This window comes from Drosophila sechellia, chromosome 3L, assembly GCF_004382195.2.
Source record: "Drosophila sechellia strain sech25 chromosome 3L, ASM438219v1, whole genome shotgun sequence".
NCBI lineage: Eukaryota > Metazoa > Arthropoda > Insecta > Diptera > Drosophilidae > Drosophila > Drosophila sechellia.
The window spans coordinates 1,909,334-1,930,617 of NC_045951.1; the positions used below are offsets into that span (position 1 = coordinate 1,909,334).

At 42.3% G+C, this 21,284-nt stretch overlaps 1 protein-coding gene across 3 annotated transcripts; it reads right to left on the reverse strand.

Moving 5' to 3' along the window:
- Positions 1-1,041: 1,041 nt before the first annotated feature.
- LOC6610423 (lysosome membrane protein 2) lies at positions 1,042-17,619 on the reverse strand. 3 transcript variants are annotated; one of them, XM_002034969.2, is made up of 8 exons: positions 17,315-17,619; positions 9,904-10,141; positions 4,553-4,644; positions 4,337-4,494; positions 3,067-3,208; positions 2,256-2,969; positions 1,953-2,078; positions 1,042-1,894 (listed from the first exon to the last, which is right to left on the reverse strand). In XM_002034969.2, exons 2-8 carry the CDS (start codon positions 10,130-10,132, stop codon positions 1,511-1,513), a joined length of 1,845 nt encoding a protein of 614 aa, XP_002035005.1. In that variant the 5' UTR covers positions 10,133-10,141; positions 17,315-17,619; the 3' UTR covers positions 1,042-1,510. The 3 variants fall into 3 exon arrangements, with proteins under 3 accessions (XP_002035005.1, XP_032574623.1, XP_032574622.1); XM_032718732.1 differs by lacking the exon at positions 9,904-10,141 and having other exon boundaries at positions 17,315-17,617; XM_032718731.1 differs by lacking the exons at positions 9,904-10,141; positions 17,315-17,619 and adding an exon at positions 5,159-5,241.
- Between the last annotated feature and the right edge of the window lie 3,665 nt (positions 17,620-21,284).

Consider the following 21,284-nt stretch of genomic DNA (forward strand, 5'->3'; position numbering starts at 1 on the left):
GAATTTTTAACTTTTGTTGTCCTTGAGGTTTGGCGGCCATTTCATTGCGAACATCGAAGGACCTTGGAGGGGGCTGCTTATAAGGGTGGATATGTGTGGCTTGCGTTTATGGCGCCGTTGGCAGCACATGTTGTTGGCGAATATTAGTTTATCACTCGCCGTTTTATGGATTTCCAAGTGGCTGAGGCAAATTAGAGTGGCATAACAACTTTTTCATGGTCTATTCGTGGATACTGGGCGTTATGATAACTGGCCACGCCCTTTCGCGCAGCAGTTCGTTACAATCCTCCGAGGGCAAAAGCTGGGAACACAGGACCCCCTTTTCATGTACAAAAGCAGGCGAAATGAATTGCGCCTTTAAGGTTTTCGTTTAAGTGAAATGTCAGCAACAGAAATTGAATCGAAAATTGTAAAATTGGTTTTGTATAAACATTTTTGCCAAATGAAATGAAAACGCTTTTCTTAAGACCTGTGCCGCTTGCCTCCGTCCTGCCATGGAATTTCATTCTTCTGTCTCGTTTTTCGCTTTGCCTCCACTTCCCCGAGTTTTTCGGCCAAACATTGCAAAACATCATATTTCTTGTGCCTGTTTTTTATTTCCAAAACAAAAGCCCAGCCAAGTGGTCTAAACTAGCCACCCCGTCCGCCCTTTTCGCACAACTTGTGTATAATTTATTGCTCATACGACCCGTGTGCGTGTGGGTATTTTCAATTCCTTCTCTTCCAAGGGGGAAATGCAGAAAATGTGTGAAATTGTGGGAACGTCAAAAGTGCGTCAATCAACAAAAACTTCGAGGGAATGAAATGCCAGTTCTCCTATTTATTTTCTAGTTCATTTTTACGTTTTTTACTTGCTTTGATTTATAAGAGCCAGAAATTGTTCTGCGAACTGCCGAAGCTCGGAGACGGAGAATCTGCTGTTAACAAGCAGATTTATGCCTTCAGCTCGGATTTATGGTCTCTAAAGATATTTTTAAGAAATATGAGAGGATTAATCTGAAAAAGTTAAGCCAGCTCCCAGAAGGGCAATCAAAAAATGAGTTTAAAATTATAAAGTTCTCATTTATATTTCATAATTTCGTACATCCTCTGCCTAAACATTATTTAACAAATACATACAATATAATTAAGGTCTACGACTATCCTAACTAACAGCTATCAAAACTAGAGTGCTTGCATTTTTCACATTGTAATCATTGACTAGTGAATTATTTGTAGCATTCCAGTGACAAAAATGTGTACAAATTCATACGTCTATCTACAAGATACACGATACAAGTTACTAGCAAACCCGTTTGGCGTTGGTAGCAGCAAGATGAATATGATTGATTGGTTCGATGTGGAAACTGAGTAATGGTAATGCATATGCAGTGGCAAGAACGTCAAGTATATGCCACGAATTTGGCCAGAACGAAACTAAGATTAACTTAACTCTTCGCAGACTCACACACACTCTCGCAGACTCGAGCATTCACACCTTAAGGATCTAGTTGTACGTCTATATCCGCAACTACGACTCCTGACCGATTCCGGCACTGAGGCTGCCATCGATGATGGGCTGCGCGTCGTCCTCCCTGTTCCCCTCCCCCAAACAGGTGGCCATGGGTCCATGTCGCAGCAGGGAGTAGCTGTCCCGATGATGAACGAGCAGCCTGTGCTGCTGATGGGCTATGAAACTGCTGCCCCGCCTCAGGGACCTCCTGCCCATCTCGAGGATCTCCAGCGTGGGATCCTGGGCGAACATAAAGTTCTGGTAGGCTCTCACGAAGCTGAAGATAATGGCAAAGGCTCCGCCCAGGATCATCAGGTAGGATCCGATGGGCACGGCACTCGGGGCTATCACTGTGCCCAAATAAATCCAGCGCTTGATGGCAGGTGTCAGCTCAGAGATGCCCTATAAAGTTGGCAGTTTAATGGGGTTTCTGGGTGTGTTCTGGCATTTGATGGCTCACCTCTTCCAGCCACATGACCGGAAAGACAAAGTCTCGAAAATCACGCACTGGATAGACGTCCTTGGCACGTGTCACTTTAAGATTCAGCTGTATCCGCACTTTACCCTCCAGTGGAACTCCAAGTTTCTAAGACAGAACAGACATTAAATTAGAACAGCGATGCGGAAAAACACGAGCTTCGTATAAGATACAAATTAAACTACGTAAGTACATGCTAGGGCTCACATTTTTAAGGTGACTTTTATACTTAAAGTTTATTATATAGTATTATCATTATTATTATTTATTATTATATTCACTCACCGGCTGTATTTTGAAGTAGGTTTCGTGCTTCTCACGCTCTGGCTTTAGGCCTTCCACGGAATTAAGAAGATCTGGGTGGGATTCAAAGAAGTGCGGATTGGAAATGTAAACGGGGGCGCCATATTGACACGGACTGATGTTCTGGAGACCCTGAATGGGCTCATATTCGCTGGTATCGTAGCACTTGTTCTCCGGATTGTGGGCGGAATCTCCGTAGGAATTATTGGGCAGCCGGAACAGATCCGCCGCTATGCCATCCTTTTCCAGGCTCTCCACATACTTCAGTGGAATAATCCTGCACAAATCCTTGTCGTATATATGAACCACCTCCGATTTTGTGAGCTCCCGCGGCGGAAAGAAGGATCCCTCCGATCCAGCAATGCTGGTGCATGGAGGCTCACTCCAGTGCGGCAGGTGATCCAGTCCATTCAGCTGGTCTATGTAGCCGAACTGGTCCATGCTGTCCATGCCCGTCTTAACGGAGGACACCTCCGTGAGGGTGCCATTGCGGCCCAGGAGCAGACCCATCCTCTCCATCGGTCTCATGTGCTTCGGATAAAACCTGTGGGCCAAGCTCACCAGCGCGTCATCGTAGCCAAAGGCCAGCTGCTCGGCGGTGACGTTGATGAAGGGCTTGAATTGAGCAGCCGTTACCACTACGGATATGGTCTTGGACAGGAGATATCCCAGCTTCGGGCTTAGACTGGTGAGGGTCTTTAAAAGTGTATTTCATATTAGTCATGCTAATGCTAATCATTAGGAAATATATAGGGAACAGTGGTTGCAGCCATTAAGTAGTACATATCCTTACCAGCAGGGGAATGTTGGGCGTGGTTATGGGCGTGTCCTTATCAATACTCAGTTCAGGAACAAATTGCAGTATCTTCTTATGCTGATATGACACGGTGTAGTTATTCTCGTGAAACTTGACATTCACCTTCTGCATGTCTTCCCTGTAAAAAGCGGGGAAAGAGAAAACAATGTCTTATCATTAATCGGCACGTGCTGCGGACTCGGATTCGTGGTCCAAAGTCAGGGGCGGCCAACAAAAAGCCAAGCAATTGAATGTCAAGTTCAGTTTCGGCCGGGGAAAAGCAAAAAGCAAAACGAGTCGAAACCAACATAAAAAGTGACAGCGAATGACGGGCACTTTGGGCCTCGATTGTCATTACGGCCACAATTTGAACCTATCATCACCAGCCGAGATTCCCGTAGCCAATGAAACTCTAAGCTTGTGATGCAGTGATTGAATGATTGATCACTTTGAACCGAACCCTCTCGGGTTATCCTTCATTTAAACGGGTTCAGTGCGGGCTGTCCATACGGAGGCCTATTATTAAACATTGCATTACATTTGCACGAGCTCTAGATGTTGTAATCTCGATCAGCGGAAACTCGCCTTCAAGAGCTGTGAGCTCATGGTTTAATTGGCCAACTAATTGCACGGCGGCTCACGGCTGTTGGCCAGTTTGATTGGGTGTTAAAATCCGAAGAGATAATTCAATTGTTTGCACACAGCCGTGGCTAATGCCCACGCTTTGTTTAATCTGATCTTGATAAGCCCCAGTTGCTTAAGTGATTAATAGGATAGCTAACAAAGTAGAGTTACTTTTTTACACCCATAATAAAGGAACTCAAACTGCGACATTTGAAAGGCCAAAACAAAAAGTAGAACTTTGTAACTCTTGCATTAGTTTTGAAAACTAAGCTATAATTATTTTGCAGCTAACAGCGAAATGCTGAATTCGCAGTTCAGTAGTCTAAGAGCCAAGGAAATAAATTAGATATCACTTCCTAAGCCCCTAATTATCCCTTCTAGAAGTTCAATAAGTTAACCACTGACCGTTAGCGTAGCTAATATTTTTAGCCACTTGAATTGCTTTTAGCCACTTGCGATTCTAATTACAGGTATTAAGATATTGACTTCCCAGCAAACCATGACCAATCGGAGTGCTGTGCCAAAGCCGCCGTGGAAATGTATCTATGCTTAAAGATTTTCCAGCCCGAGGTGTCAGAGAAGGCGTAACGAATGTTTCAATTGCCGAGATTTATGGCCAAAATACGGCACCTGCTTGGCTTACCTGTACACAAAAGGACCAACTTCTTGCAGGTGCGGCTTTTCCCCTCGGAGGAATCCATCCGGATTGGTGACATTGTAGATGTACAGCTTGGTCAGTCGGATGACGCCAGGCCTTTGCCAATAGTGATAGCTCAGTGTATCATTCCACAGCCTTAAGTTCTATAGTTTTAAGCTAGTTAATTCCTGCATCTGGAGCTTGGATTTGCGAAGAACTTACCTTTAGTATAAAATAATCCAGCCACGGCATGGAGGATAAAATAATGCCTAAGATTAAAGTAATTATCCCAATAATTATCACAGCTAGTCTATCTGAAAAGAGAGAAAAAAAAGGAAAAGGTATTATTATTTTATTTAAGTGGAAATTAAAGTATTGCAGCTTGACTTAGCTAAGTGCTATCATTAAATACCATTTGGATAGTCCTAGAAAGCAGAGCAAAATGCTCGGAGTTATATAACCCAGTTTTGTTGACTGAATAATGACGCAAATTACCCCCTGAAGTGCAGCTTTTCAGATTCCTTTTAAATGCCGCTTTTTCGTGCAATTTCGCAAGGTAAATAAAACAAAATTATTTGCGAATTTCACGGATGTCACATGCAATTACAATGGTCAACACTCGAATTCGCCAGCTCGTGGGCAGTCAATCGCGATCTTGGCCAACTTATCGCCAGCGGACATGCAGCATATTCACGTATGACAGCTGCCAAAATTTACGACCCTCTGTTATCACTAATTGAAACTTAATCTCGGCCGATGCAATGTTAATTGGCCCATGCACTTAGTCTCTGGACATTGGACGTTCCGCAGCATCAATATCAACATCACCTTGCTGGCATTTCGAGGCGGTGGGCGTGGCCAGCAGCATCTCGGTTGACGAATCTGATGAATCCGCTGAGATGATGAAGATGATGGGCATGCAATGCCAACGGGTTCTGAGTATTTTCACGGGTTTTTCTGTACTTGCGGCGATCAGTCAACGAACTGATCGCCACGCCGATCCGATCGAGAAAAAGCGTTTTCGCTATCAGGTTTCGCCAAAAAGTGCCGCCGCCCCGAAAAAGTGCAAGGTGAAGCGTTTTGAAACAACATAAATTTCAATTTTATTTATTATTTATTATCTTATAAAAAGCAGCTTCGATTTTGCAGGTCACTGAGTCAAAAGCTGCGACGTCAGCGATAAGGTCGAAAAAATAAGTGAAAAGGGAAGGAACTCCGATGGGGAAGACGAATCCAGAAATACTCTACACGGAATAAGCAGCAGGGATAATAAATTATATCGTATTATTTACTATTACTAAGATTAACCAAGTTAAAACTCAATTAGTAAAATATTTTTTAACTCACTATTTTACATTGTCTTGCAAATCAGATTGCATGGTCTCCCTATAAATAAAGTTATTAAAAAGTAAGAGTGCAATAAAAATGCACTTGGATGCAGAAATCTAGTCCGTGAATGCCATAAATCAGCTTGGAACTCATTAAACCCATATTTTCCATATGGGTGCATTACTTGCTGTCAAAACACAGCCGGATTATGGAAGTATGTGCATTGAATCACTTTTTGGCCGGCAAAGTTCAGGCGGCTTCTCTGCTCGGCTCTGCTCTGCTTCGTGTTCCACTGACCCTGAAGAGCTCGACGATCACAAACTCTGTGCCAGAGAAAGTTACGCAAAAAAGGAGAGTGAAGTAAAAAGCCAAAAAAAGCGACAACAAGTGTCATAAAACGAGGCACATAACATTTCGGAGCCCAAGGTCAAGGGAAGACAGTGTCTCAACGGAAGGCTTTATTCGGCTCCTCAGTTCTCCAAAGCCATAATGTTACTGCAATCGAACGGCTATTGCGAATCGGGTTTTCTCAGCCCGATGGGAAGATACATATAGCCATATACAATGTAGTATGTAGGCATATAGCCGCAGCGATATGGTCACTAAACATTTGGCACACAATTGATACGTCAGCGAACGACGACTGTTGACAATTATGCTGATCGCAAAGTGAGTTATGTTTTATGTTTTCCTCTGCTTCAATTGGATTTGGCCGCTGGTGTCATATGCTCGTTTCTTTTGAAAATTACAGCTGAGCACGCGATTCTCATATTTTCAAGCTTCTAAGCTCGACAGCCAGCCAAAAACCACGCACAAACGTTTTGAAAAGAAAAAATCACCGAGAAAAGCGAGAAAATCTAAGAGCTCTGCAATTGCCGTTGACTTTCAAACTGTTTAAATGAGACAATTTAAATGGTCAGTAATATTAGCTGGGAGGCCTAAGTGAAACATTTGCCGGCTGGGAGGTCTGTGCAACCTGCTTTTATTTGTTGTTTCGCTCGAAGCTTGGCCCCAAAAAAACAGTGGAAAAAAGGCGAAAAAGAATAAGCGCAAGTTTCCCAATTGCCTGTTAAAATTAACGCTCACAATTACCGGCCGTAAAGCTGCAGCTGCTTCGCAGCTCTTGGCCAACAAAAGTGGCGGCGAAAAGGCAACAAAGCGTGCTGGTCATATACCATTTCAATAGACAGTTTCTAGACCCGCATAGACAATACCATACCGTAGTCCATTAACAATGGAGCTAAACAGTTGCAGTGTCCGAGACAATCGAGCCGAGATTTCGCCTAAGAACGTGCTGTGCAAATCACAATAATCCAAGACCTGATCCGGCTGCCCCTCCCCCGAAATCTTTATGGCCATGTAAACACTTTTGTTTAAGCAAATAATGGCAATTCCTGGCGGTCCGAGATCACTTCCTCGTACGCCTCACAACTTGCATCACGTGACCGCATCTCCTCCGCCGATCTTCTATCCGCATGCCATATACATACATTGGAGATCCCTTAGTGGCCACTGGCCAGCACTGGCCAATTAGCCGAAACAAAGGGCAATGGCTATGGGCATGTCCCACGAAAAAAAACACCTCTCAACCGGTTTTCTGCCACCGAGACGTGCCTTCGCGCAGTTTTGCATTTAAGTTATCGCGTTTCGGCCCTTAATTAAAGCATTTACAACTGATTCTCGGCCGGGATAAGGACCCATGAAGAGATGGGCTGGCCGAAGGTTAGGATCTGGATCTGGAAAGTTCTCACCGAGATGAAAGGGAAGCACTGCGAAGGCTCGTAGCGGAAATCCTCGGGAGAAACCCAGAATGGAAAGTGAACTGGCATTTCCACTCGGAATGTAATTGATGACCCCATTTAGATTAATATAGCAAGATTGAAATTTATCTGGCGAATTTATTTTTCTACATATGTGGTTCTCAGACTTCCTATACGCTTCCTTTATGAAAGGTTATAGGTTTTACGTTGACATTTCCAATTTTAAAATATTTAGTATTCAATATTTAAGCGTTTTTCAAACATTATATTTATTTTGACTTCTGGTTGACTGCATTCTGTGTCAACATCTTAAAAATTCCAACGCAGAGCAGCCCAAGCTGAGGCACGATCTTGGCCAGGCCTTAATGCCAGCATCTGGTTATATAATCGCAAAGCACACTCCGCTCGCAGACGTGATTCGGTGTTGCCAAAGAGTCCGCTGCATTCGGGAACTCTTCTTCTTCGGCACTTGAGCCACTGCATCGACTGCAACCATCGCGCCTGTTTCTGTTTGAGCCGGCCAAACAAACGGGCAAAACCGCGCCGCCCGCGTCTAGAGCCCCCCTCCCCGCTTCAAGACATAGAATTGGCCAAAAGCAACCTGCATGTGTTTATTCATGTTCACTCTCCCAATCCACACGGCATCCACGGCGGCTACTTGATTTCGAATTCGCCAGCACTCAAGTCACTGTCGCTATCACTGGCCCCTTGAATCCACTCGGAACCCACTCGTTCACTCAATTTCAACGCTCATTCACTGTTTTGCAGCTTCAGCTGCACAGGGAGAAATACTAGGGAGCTTATCTATAAAAAGGTAATGGAGAAAAACTACTAATTAAAAGAATCACTTGGATCAATATTATATATTACATTAATGAAGACTTTGTAATGCACATATGTGGAAGTATTGTTGGCATCAAGTTCAATTGCTTTCGGTGTGGTAATTTCCCCCCATCCCCTCTCTAAATGTCTTACCCATTGATTTGGCAACATTTTCATATTTGCTTTGAATGAGCTCGTGGCTAGTTGCTGGTATTGGTCTTCGCAAGTCCGAGTATTTGGCAGTTAAAAGTGGCTAGTATTGCTGGCCACATAGTTTTCAATTGCCAATTTTCTGTTTTTAATACTGCTTGTGCTTGTTGGTTGTTTGTTATGCTCAGACTTTGCAATAGAATTGCCCAAGGGAAATCAGCTAGCTTCCTCAGTAAGAAGTAAGACAGCCAGACAGCATCTCTCACATAAGCCAGTATAGAGGCCAATTAAAAGCTTGACTATTTTGGCCTTTCATCGTAAAGATACATCTCAGATAAATCCTTCGTCGATCGTCACGTCCCACAGAAGTACCCATAATTGCCCCTGGCCAAGCAGCTAGAAGTCCAATAGCAATAGCAAGGAACTTGGCCAACATGGCAATAAAGCCAGGCCAATAGTCAAGTGCAAAACGCTTAAAATATAATTCTATATAAGCGACAATCGAAAATGCCTCGAAAACGAAGTGAAACCGAAACCAGAAAACACAAAAATTCAACCATAAAATTGTGAAAAGCGAAACGTAAACAAACGGAGCCTGGGCTCCAGTCTAAGCCAAGTTCAGATAGCTGCCGTCCCTCTCTGGCGAATGTTCTTGGCCATGGTTACTAGTTACTGTTTGCTAGCTGGCTGGCTGTTTGCACACTTGGCTGCCTTCGACTAACTAAGCCTAGCTGGCTTGGCTTCGCTTGTCTTGGCTTGGCTCGGCTCACTCGGCGTATACGCAATGTCGGCCATTGCATAGAACGCTACATTCTCCGTTTGAATTGAAAAACTAGAGTTCGTGTCTGTGTGTTTCCTTGATTTACATCTGCGCTTAGTTGGCTGCTCAGTTTAGCTGTTTTCGACTTTTCGTTTTCAAGTCTACCTCTAAATTGTTTTGATTTTTTGTTTTGTGTTTTTTTTCGGGTTTATTTCGTATTGCCTCTTGGTTTTTCCTATCGGCCAAAGACTCGTTCTTCAATTTTTCGGCTGCAGTTCTTGGATGACCAGTTTCGTATACAGCATTTTGCGGTATTTTTTCAATCTGTCAATTCGCTAGTGTGGGTATGGTCTTTGCTTTCAGCCAACTCAACAGGCTTCTGACCAATTTGGCAGTTGATATTGACTTTAGTTAGCTAATTGAGTGTTTAATAACATTTTTCTTTAATTCGATTTTCTTGTTATTTGACGAAGGTGATAAGAATCTGTCAGTCAAGGCATTTCCTTTTCGGGAAAGCCTGTCCAAATAGTATGGGAAAATTCCTAAAATGGTGATTATATTCAAAGAGTTCTTATATGTGTTTACTATTTCTAAAAAGAATTTTCCGTAAGTCTTATTGATGATGTGCCCCATGCTGAAATTAATGTACTAATTGTTTTTGCATTCAGATACGCCTTGTTTATGCATCCATTATTTGTATTCACTCGGATGACTGGCATATTTGGCGGTGTAATTAAGTGGGTTGTACTTACTATTGCTAATCCTAACTCCATTTGATATCAGCATGGAGAGCGGCGTTCCCCTGTGTGTCACATGGGGGCGGGACCTCCGTTGCTGTTGCTGCTGCGGATGCTGCTGTTGCAGTTGCTGCTGTTGCTGTTGCTGCTGCTGCTGTCGTCGACCACGCCCACAGGTGGCCCAGTCAAGGAGGTGATCTCTAGCGGTGCGTCCATATCGCAGGTAATGTTTTTCCAAGCCCATAATTCAAGTCTATCGGTGATAGTAGCAATAAAAGCGGTTGAGGTGGATTAGTTCAGCGCCGACTAGGGGACAACAACATATTTATGGAAGGCAATTATAATTTAAATGGCCTGCCGTGTCGGTCAAGTGTTTCCTGGGGTCGTTTGTCTAACCTGGAGACGCGAAGAATTTGTAGAACCTGGCAGCGCTAGCCTTGGCATACTCCTTCAAAGATTTGGCTGCGATTAGCTGCATTTTCAAGCGGACCTACTGAAACCGCAATGAATCGTGCCATAAATTCAGTTACAACAGTATAATAATATATGTTTTTATTAGCCCGGTGGCTGATAAATGCTCCATGGCGTAAATACATTTGTCACTCGCTACGTGAGTGCCGGGGAACCCTCTCCGCTGGCAGGTCGTTACCTTAAGCAACAGACAATATGCTAATTGGCCAGCAGCCACTGGCTACCGGCACATCTATCAGTGGGTCCAGGAAAACGTGAAGATCTCAGTTCGATCCCAGTGTATTAATCAGGCAATCCGGAATCAAACTCAGGTCAATGCACGTGATCAAATCATATTACAAGCAACTCAAAAAATACAAATAAAAATTATTCTTAGATTAGTTTATGCTAAGGAAATTCCAAATAATTAATAATTATTGACAATATTGATTGTTCTATAATTTGAATTACTGCCCTAATTGAATAGCAGCCCTTTAAAAAGTCTTGAATTTCCATAAATACTCCATAAATCTATTTGGCTAATTGCTCAATGCTGAAATGTTCGACCAATTATTTTTATGTGTTTTGTTAATCCCTTGCCATTATTTTTCATTCGAAAAATGCTAATGCATGGTAATAAATAAAATAATAAAATGAAAACTATGGGCGAAGCCTGGAAAGTGTTATGATCTCGGCCAAAGGGGAATTGTACTAACTGCACATGATCAATAATCAAGTTCAATCGCGGTGACACTTTGATTTTTATTGTGAAAAGGAGAGAATATTTCTATGCAAAGTGCGGAAAAAAACAAATGACTGAGGCAACGAACTTTGCATACCTGGACTTATGCTTAAAGTAGACTCTGAACTCTATTTCTGTCGCTCCGAGTGTGAGCTCATTACTCATTTGGTCATTTACCAAGATTTTCATTTAAGCCGCATCTCAAGTGAGGGCAAATTATTTTTAATTGACTTCTGACATAACTGAAATGTTAGTTAAACGGCTGTCACAATTGAGCGATTTTGGTTTATGAACAAAGTTGTGTAAAGTTGGATACAGGCAAAAAATAAGAAAACAACAATATTTAAACCCAATTAATGACATTTATACCATTTCGTACTTTGTTTTGCGTTGTTTTTTGCGTATCTCTTTTAATTGCAGCCAGATTGTAAACTGCTTTGGGCCAAGAGAAGCCGCCTTTACTTTTTGCCATTTTGGCAGGGCAAATATTTAGCTGTGCGCTTAATGAGCATAAAATAATTAAGGCCGCATTTAATTTGCCAACTTCCCAAGGGTATTCAAAGGGAAAGGATGCGGAAACGAGCGAGGTTCCCTGGATAACGACTTCATTCGAAGCGCAGCATTCAGAATTCAGCATTCAACATTCGGCAGTCGGAAGTGGGTATTATTTATCATCTTGCGGTGCGACACTCCCCCACCATTAACCCCTTGTTGCACACTCCTTTGCCGAAAGTCACGCCTCAATGGCCAGCACCAATCCATTAAGAAGTCCCCAGCTCGCCGGAGCAGAAGAAAATAAATAAAGTGGTTAAATCAGGGGGGAGAAAAAGCAAGAGTTAAACACGTTTTTTACAATTTTGCGCTTATTGTACTTATTGGCCACGCCGCGGTCACCTGGCTTCTTTGGCATAAGCACATTATGCAATCCGAAAATAAGACACCGGCACTGTGCGACTCTGGACTGGATTGGCCTGGCTAGAAAATCATTAAAAAATAGCACAAGCATTTGCGTAAAGAAATTTCAAAATGCCAAATGCGAAATTTGATTGACCTAAATACGCTTTTATAATAGCCATATATCCCCGGCCAGACCAGAGGTGTATATGGCAACTGGCTGGATGTGTTGCAACTGCCACATGCCTCTCGCCGCCACTGCAGCACCATGTCCAGCTCGGCTAGCGAAGCTTTCTAACAGCTGACGCCGACGATACCCAACCCGATTCCATGCCTTGCATTTATATATCCATGCCCAGTCCCAGTCGCAGTCCCAGTTCCAGTCGCTCAGCCTCACTTTCGATTGCAGTTGCAGCAAAAGTAGTGCCAGAAGTAGGTTGCTTGGCCAGCAGGCCACTTGGCCACTTGGCCACCGAGCCACCACTGAGCCACTCCGTCCAAAGCGTTCGTTGGCATTTGCCGAAAATCTGCCTTCCCGCTTGCACCTGCTGCACTTTTGCTGCGGTTCATGTTGTGCTGCTGTGGATGTGGCTGCTGTTCGCGTGCATTTCGAAGTGTGAGTCAAGAGCTGCGCCTTCTGTGGCGCCTGCTTGGGGGTATTGTGTTGAATTCGCTGGGAGGGAGGATATCAGTTTCGGAAAAAACCACATTTAGCTATGGCTTCGTGAACTTTAAATGGGCAAGGAAAATTGGGCAAGCACTGGCATTCTGCGGGAATTCTGGAATAACTTGTTGGTAAATCCAACTCATGTTTTTATTTTACTTTTAATTAGAAGTGTTGAAACTTACAGAAAAAGTATTTGTTAAATTTGACCAGTTTGCTGGCTATTCAATCTCTAAATATGATATGAAAACACCACTTGCCAAATATTTTCCTTAACTTCTGTGGAGTGTATCTCAAGTTCGCTGCTTTCCTTGACTCATTCGGAGGCGATGTTGCCTCTTTGCAAACAGTAGCAACCAGCCGAAGTGGCTGCTTCCCCTCCTCCTCATCCGAATGGCTGTGTCCGATGTCTGCGATGTCGTTCCTCTTTTTGCACTTGTTTGTTTTGGTTTCTTGGGAGTGCAGTTGTGACTGTGAAGCGGCTGCTGATTTAATAATTTCACACAGCCTCAGTTTCAGGTTACTGTGCACTTTTTGCTCAGTAGTGCGAAGGTCACGCGCCACCTTTTCTCTTTCCCGCAAATACCATTTACCATCCCCAGCTGCAGAGGGATCCAGTTTTCGCTGGCTGGAGTGCGAGATTTCGGCCTGTTTTATGCATTTTTAATAAATTTCTGCTTAATTTTTGGCAGCCAACGCTTTATAATTTTATGGTCGTTATTATTTTTTCTTTCTTTCCTGCGCTGTTATTACATATATAAAATATCAATTTTTTTGAATCATCTGCTTCCTTTTCCTCCTTGGCCGAAGGCACTTGAATGGCTTCATAAGCCATGGCCAAGAGGTGCGCCCACAAAAGGGACGAGCACATGGACACAAGGGCCTGGCATTTCATAATTGGCATCTTTGGGAACGCGTTGATTGGCAAATTGTATGCAATTATTGAAACTGGGGGTTGCCTCTTTTTGTTCGATTTCACATGCGAAAGGTTCGTTCATCTCTCCCGCTGCTGACATTGAGATAAACATAAAAATCTTTCCGGAAGTCTCCGTTCGAACCAGAAGTGCTCTCTCATTTAGCTCTAATTGCAGCCTATACATGGGGCTGGGCATTTATTTGGCTATGCCCCCAATAGTATAACAGCTAAGTGCACGGTGAAAAAAACATGAAGTCGCCTGTAAAACCCTAATTATTATGATTACATTTTGGATTGCTTCCGAAGGAATTTTTGAATGGGAACTTAAAGTTTTTAAAGTTCCAATTAAAGTTTATAAGTAATTTCTTTCTGTGTGAGAGCTTTCCGCTTGGTAGCGCCACACTTTCCTTGGCGGGGAGTAGACTTCATCCAACTCTTATTTTATTATGCCATCGTTTTGTTCAGCTCAATTAAGATACAACGCATCGGGAGCGAAAGCGATGGGTATATTTACATGGGCATATTCATAGCTCAGCTAGCCAGGCCAAGCGCGACAAATCATTCTATAAATGGTACAACAACAGCAGCAAACACTGCACGAGCAATGTAAGCAATTTAAATGGCATTAGGTAATTCAACATTAACATTAAACTTCATGTTCAAATAATTGTTGTTATAGGAATTGAGAAAATGCGGCAGGTTGTGTGTGGAAAGTAGAGTTCGTACAGGTGAAACGAAAGACTTAGGAAACGAACTTGACATTGTGGGATCAACCTAATGTAAGAGATGTTATTTTTTACAATTATTTTTTTCCTTTCAGATTTGCAACTTAACAAGTAAATCCCCAATAATAGTTACCTTTTTTGCAGTAGTTCGATAACTGCCTCTTCAATTGAGTTGCCCTAATTGAGCTCTCATCTTCAAAATCACTTGATTAGTTGCCCCGGCATTTGACACGCGTTCACACAAACCCGAGAGCGGCAAAAAACGTTAACAAGATTGTTGCGAACGTCATGGAGTCTGGACGGAGTTGCAGTACTCGTCCCAGTCCCAGACTTGGCTTAAACCGTGGCCAATCACTGAAGCGTTGCTGGCCGCTCCATCAACAGCTGAATTATTGGCAAATATTTTCCAATACTCGGCAGCAGCTGCGTCGAGTGTTGTAACTTATACGCGCACACTCTCCCGCTGTCTATTTTTGGGAACATTTTATGGCCATTTTTTGGCGAAACGATACGCGAAATGCTCCAATTACGCTTGAGAATTTCCACTGAATCAAAAGGGCCTTTTCGAGCATGCTTTTTCGTCGAGTCATGAATCAATTTCGCTCGGTTTGAGAAGGGTCGGATCTGGTTGTCAGAGAAATAAGGCCGGCAAGGTCGTGCGCGAGTGTGTGTGGGCCGGCAACTTCAATCCTGACCTAAGTCACTATAGTATATAAGCCAGCCGATTCGCTTGTCTCGCCCGCGGCCAGAAATTAGCGATTGATGGCTTTCTCGCACTTTAAGCCGCCAAATGGCAATTTGCCAATTTCTCGGTCTTATCAGGGGGCCAATCAGTTGGTTATTAAAGAGCATGGCCCGCTCATTATGTAAACCTATCTGCCAGATATTGTATGTTCGCGTTATTAGCAAGTGTGCCTGCCCCGGGCCGTGGTCAAATGAATCAGAAATTCACAAAAAAAAAGGTACACTCATCACAAAACTTGTGTCAATATTTCAATTTAACGGTTAGGAAAGCACCAAAGCCACGCAACAAAAGCGGCCTTTTGTGTGACGTCTATTGCACTTAAAGGTATTTTTTCGCATGCGGTTAATTTAAGACAACTTCTGTGTCCACGTTTAAGTCTAGCAAATCGGTGGGCGGACAACTGGATGGATGGCTGGGTGGGTTTGGATGGGATGAGTGACTAGCTGGCTGTCCCAACTAAGTGCTCTACTCCCAGAGGTGTAGACAGCGTTGGAAATTTCGCCTAAATTGCTGTCTGCGGTTTACTTGAAAGTGAAACTGATTGGGCCAAGCCGAAATGTGGCGTGATAAAATAGGGCTTGTGGAGTGGGTGAGGATGTTGAAAGACCTAAATTTGCACTAAACTGTATCTAGTACAGACTTTACATTTCTTAACGAGGGAAAAGGCTTCTTTCAGCTTTCTCACATTACGTAGACTTAAGTTAAGTCCAAATGTAGATTGTTGGTTTTTGGGACATCCCTCCCCACATAGGCGACCTTCAAAATTCTGCCTCAACTGTTTGCACTGACCCCTAAATTTCACACCATTTCACACACAAATGTCTCAATTTTTATTACTTTTATTTGCCTCAAGTGTTTCTATTTAGCTGTCACTGGGGTCATAAACCGCATTTTGCAAGATCTGCGCAAATGGTATAGGAACTCGTAAATGAGGCGGATTTGTCAATAATCAATAGAGAGATTTGACGCATAAACTAGAAAGATCTATGTAATACGTCAGGCCTCTAGTTCCGATGAAAGGGAAATACGCAGAGCTAGGTGACCTTACTTTGTGTTTTTTTTTTTTAATTTAAATTTCACCTTAACATTGACCTGAACTCGGCCTGCATGTGGGTCAAACTTAATCAGGGTTGGGGAAAACGCATCGTTGTGGGGTTTTCGGTACGTGTCTGCGGTGGCATACTTGCGAAATCCCCCACCAGCCGAAACCGAAAACAGATCGGCAGACTCCAAAAAATATGCATTTGGCCAAGACGAACATACGAGAAATGACCGCTCATAACCACATTGCCGTTATTTTGCATAACTTGCAAAATGTTCACACTTAATTGCAGACTGCAAAAATGAGCCAAAAAGCGAAGGCAGAACAGCACACAAAACTGTTTATAAATTGAAGCAAACAACCCAAGAGTCATTGGGCAAGGGCTTTTCTGAGTAGTCTAGATTTTTGACATCCCATTGATAAGGCTGCCGGCTGTCCAGTGAAATTTTCGCAATCAGCTTAATTGATTTGCTCCCGTCTGGCGAATAAAGTGATATTTTTGACAGCTCCGTTAATGTTTAAATCCAATTAAATGCGCACATTGAACTGCATTTCGATTAAAATGTGCAGGGGTTTGTCGATTTAAGCTTATATAATCGTGGCGCTGATAAAGTTGTTAAGTTAATAATAAAACAATATAAATATAGCACTTTTGAAATTTTATTCGTTGACAGGAGCTATCATTGAAATGTATTAAATTATATTTTCGATTTCAGCTTAAATCAGATAAGTACTCTTAATTTGAATTTTAAGATTTTGCTGGACATTTCTTTTGTCATAAATAATCAATTCAGTTCATGAACAATTGCAGTTTCTATCACGATAATTAAATAAATTAAATTCAAGAGAAATAATCCAATTCCAAACAATAAATGAATTAATCCTATAGCTGCTTAAAGTTGATCAAAATAATTTCCATCTCGATGACTCAATTTGAATACAATTATGCAGTCACGACACTAAACATGTTTTGCTTTTCTTATTAATTAATAAAAGTTTGTACATTGAAGTCAAGGGTTAATAATTAAGCAAGTTTAATAAATTGCAGACAATTTATTCTTCGGCAGTTAATGAAAACATTACAGCCAATCGGCGAAACCTTTAACAGAAGCACATTAATAAAATTCCGTACTTGACACGCGAAATATAATTAATGAAACCACACTTGATATTTAAAATTTTTGCACCACACAGAATGTTGCACATACGCCCTCTGGCCATAACTCATACGCCCCGTTTGTCACTTACGTTTCGAAAATTCTCAGGGGCTGCACGGCTAATCCAAGGTTTGTCTTTCGCTGGTGGAACTACGATTGGAATCTATTTGGGTCAGATGTAAACTTTTCGCATATTCACTGCCGCAAGCCAATTGATTTTGAGCCAATTACGATTTGTTATTCGCTTGCAATTTGGCTTTTAAGAACTCATACTAGCATTATCCTTCGCACAGACACTCGTCGAACTCTGTGGATTTATTATTTAGCCGCATTTACTGACGATCGCGCCGCTGGCGAGAGCATATGTCGTTTTAAGTTGACGCGTCGAAATGAAAAACTGGCATGAATGGACCGCCGTCTGGGCAAAACGTTTTTGTTTAAAACCCCCAGACTTGCGACGACTTCGGCAGCGATCGCCGACTAAGTACGAGTGCTTTTAAGCCGAGACGATCGTTCAGATACGCTTGAATGTATCTGTGAGATACTCGTAACGCTCTGCTCGCCCGGAGTGCTGCAATCCTAGCCGCTGTTTAGATTTAAGGCAACAGAAGCAGAAACAGAAACAAAAATTTGGCCATTGGCTTAAACGCATGCGCAGCCGAGGTGAGTTTCTCTCAGGTTGAGTTTTTCCTTTCCTCAACAGGTAATAGGCCTGATTGAATCGGGGGTTTTTTCGCGTTTATGCTGAGTCACCTGTACTTTGGATGGGTTACTTCTCTTGTTTACTTGTTTGCGTCTTCTCGCTTTTTATCGCTGTCGGTGGTTCTAGTTAAGTGAACTTGACGCCGTTTTATAGCTTCCCTAGTATTTCCGACTTTTGGGGTTTTTCTGAGGGATATGCGGTGCGACAGCACGGAAAGATATGCCTTTTACCAAGGATCGCGAATGCATGGAGAAAAAATACAGCCAATGTTTCTGCTCTATAAAAGAGGTCCATAGGGTTTCTCTACTTATTTTAAATAGAATTTGAAGTATTATTATAGTATTTAACCTATAATTGCAGTGCAGTCTAATTTTGTTTGGAAGATTCCATTGAAGACTCAATTAATTACAAATAGTTAGCCCGATTTATACACCTTGAAGGCGATAGTTGTGAAAACTCCCCATTTGCCATAAAACGAAGTGGAAAATTTTCCAGACGCGCACTTGTTTTTATGTGTCTAAGTAAACAACTCAAATCGGGGGCTTGACTGCCCTCGCCAGACGGCTAATACCATTCAGAGCGATTCAACAAATACAAATCAGCTATCACGCACTGACGTCATAAGTATAGTAGTATCTATTGTTGATCTCACCGGACGAGATCTGAACTCTTCAATTAGAGACCTGTATGTAGATAGGGGCTGCTTTACGGCCAAGAACTTGGTCATAAATTTAATGGAATTGATAAATATACCCATTGTTGAAGGACATCAACTGGCCGAGTCAATCACAACTTTCTTAGGCTATAAATACACCCAACTAATTAGCATGGCACTCTAGTAAATCCGCTGTAATCTGTGAGGTTTACATATTGCATTGGGATAGCTTCGGTTCCAGTGATGATTGATGACGATAGATGACAGCTCAGTTTGCTTACTTTAGATTTCAGCACATTAAGTAGCATGACCGCACCGGAAACTGGTCTTTTGTACAACAATTTGCCGCCACAAAGGAAGTGCTCCCGCAGTTCAATGCGATTCCAGTGGGTCACAATGCACGAAGCCCTCGAAAATCCTGAAGTGCTCAGTAAACTTGGTTACCCGGGTAGTCGGAAATAACTGAGATACGCTCAGCTTACATATGACACAGTTAGCCAGTTAGTGGCCAAGGATGCCACTGCACTTATTTGGCCCAAAAGACCTTAATCTAATATACAGTACAACTAGCCCCGAAGGCTGCAGTTGTCAAGAACGACTTAATTGCAGTTGTGAAACTCGAAACTAAAGCACATCCAAGTATATTTAAATTTGACAACGAAAAGTTAAGACCGCGACACATGTTATGGGACAAGTTGTGGTCGTTTTTGGACAACCAAAATTTTAACTTATATTGTTTATAATTATAATTGCCAGCATTTTGCGGAAAAGGCCACGGGGGACATTAAAAATATTCAAACTGCCTCGGCAGACGCTCCACTTGAATGGCAAGAGGAATTTGCCTCTGGAATGACTTAAGTCATTTTTACAGAGGCCAGTAATGTCCACTCATCGCAAGTTCAAGTTTGCCGGGCAAAATCACACGGAGTCGGGTTTAAATGGGTGATTAGTTACGGCACGTTCGATTTAATTGTCCAGCGACAAAGATCTTAACTGCATGATGATCATGTACTTCGTTACTTGGTAGCGAGATCAAAAACGAAGAAGTCACTAAAAACATGGTGATTTGGGCAAATGATGATGTCAAACTTAAATACTAAGGAAAATCGTATGAGGAAAGTTATAGATTTATAAATTAGTATCTCTAGCCTGGAACGTGCAAATTCCATTGCGCGAAAATGTGTGAAATGTTTTCTTATATTGATTTTAAGTAGTTACAAAACCCACGTCAGGCTCATTAAAATTTGTTTTATATGCTTTGCACATGACTATTTTATACAGAACAAATATTGAAGGTCCCCTTGGTACCCTTAAGTAATACTACTGCTTTGAACCCGATTAGTAATAATTTGTTTGGTAGAATTATCTACGCTTAGATTTGCTTCCTTAAAACTACAAAATCCCATTCCCAACAAATAGTTAACAATAGTTACGCTTTCGTCAGCATACAAACAGAAATTCCCAGCACTTCGAACTGGCCAAGCCCCAATATTGTACGGGCCCTTTCGTATAGTTATCGCAAACTTTTTAATTTGTTTGTCAGACACTCGGCTGTAAACCTTGGTCAAACAGGCGTAAGGGCCCAGATTTATGTAGATATCGCACTCGAGGATCAACAAAGTAAGTCTGGGATACTGCGAACTCTGAACCCGAGACACTTTTGGTTTATATTTAGAGATTCGATATTGAGGAGGGTGTGACCAGAACGACACATCATCCTTCACATTGAAAGTTGATTCACCTGAACGATCACGAAAACAGGTCTCAAGTGTCGCAATCCAACCTAGAGAGGTTACTACAAGTCCCAGCCCGAAAACCCAGCCAGAAAGATTGAGAAGATCAAACGGCATCTCATTGCCAAGCAAATCGGAAATCAGACAGCACGAGCCAGGCCCATGAAACATATGACCTAGCTGAAACAATATCTGCTGGCTGGTTATGGCCATAAACATATTGCCAAAAATATGACATGGTGCAGGAATTTTTACATATCCATTTATTCAATTATTCAACGACCACGCGGTAAACAGGCTTGCAAAACACTGCCCTCCAAGGGCCATCATAATTCACAGACGACTGGCCTAGAAGCAGTCGCAGTGCGAGGAGTTGGGCCATCCGGCGAATTGGCCAACTTAATACATCTTTTTCTTTCAATTACCGCTTGAAGGACAAAACAGACAAACTCCACCAGGGCTGCAGGGTTCTGCGCAATCGTGGTCAAAAGCAAGACAAGTCAGCCCCTGCAGACAAATCTCTTTATTATGGCCAAAAAATGAAAAGTTTTCGCCTTGCTTTTGGAGGCGTTGAAGCGCAAATAATTACCCGCAGACTTAATGTTTTAATTTGTGGAAAATGCTTTGCCTCTTTGATTTTTAATTTTCGTTTGAGTTCATATGGCGGGGGGATTATTCGCTGCTTAATTGGAATTTGTAGGGCTGTATTTGCTATATAAATGTTGAAGCATGTGGTGATGTTGACACATAAGCTGAAACTTATGTTAAACCAAATAACATTTAGTAACAGTATCTACAGGTAGCCAACAGAAGCTAGTTTCTCGGCATAACATAGCACTGCTCGCCACATAATCAGATACTGTTAAGGTTGAGATACAGCTCTGCATACTTTTAGGAAGATACAATATGTACATGTTAAAAACTTCATTATCTTTACAAAATGAATAAATTTAGTTGAATGTATGTGAGT

Excerpts from the sequence above, each read along its gene's own strand:
- LOC6610423 (XM_002034969.2), bottom strand. The coding sequence starts at position 10,132 with ATGGGCTTGGAAAAACATTACCTGCGATATGGACGCACCGCTAGAGAT. Across the intron at positions 4,645-9,903 it reads TGGAGTTAGGATTAGCAATA|ATAGACTAGCTGTGATAATT; the intron begins GTAAGTACAACC and ends CTCTCTTTTCAG. Across the intron at positions 4,495-4,552 it reads TGGATTATTTTATACTAAAG|AACTTAAGGCTGTGGAATGA; the intron begins GTAAGTTCTTCG and ends TTAAAACTATAG.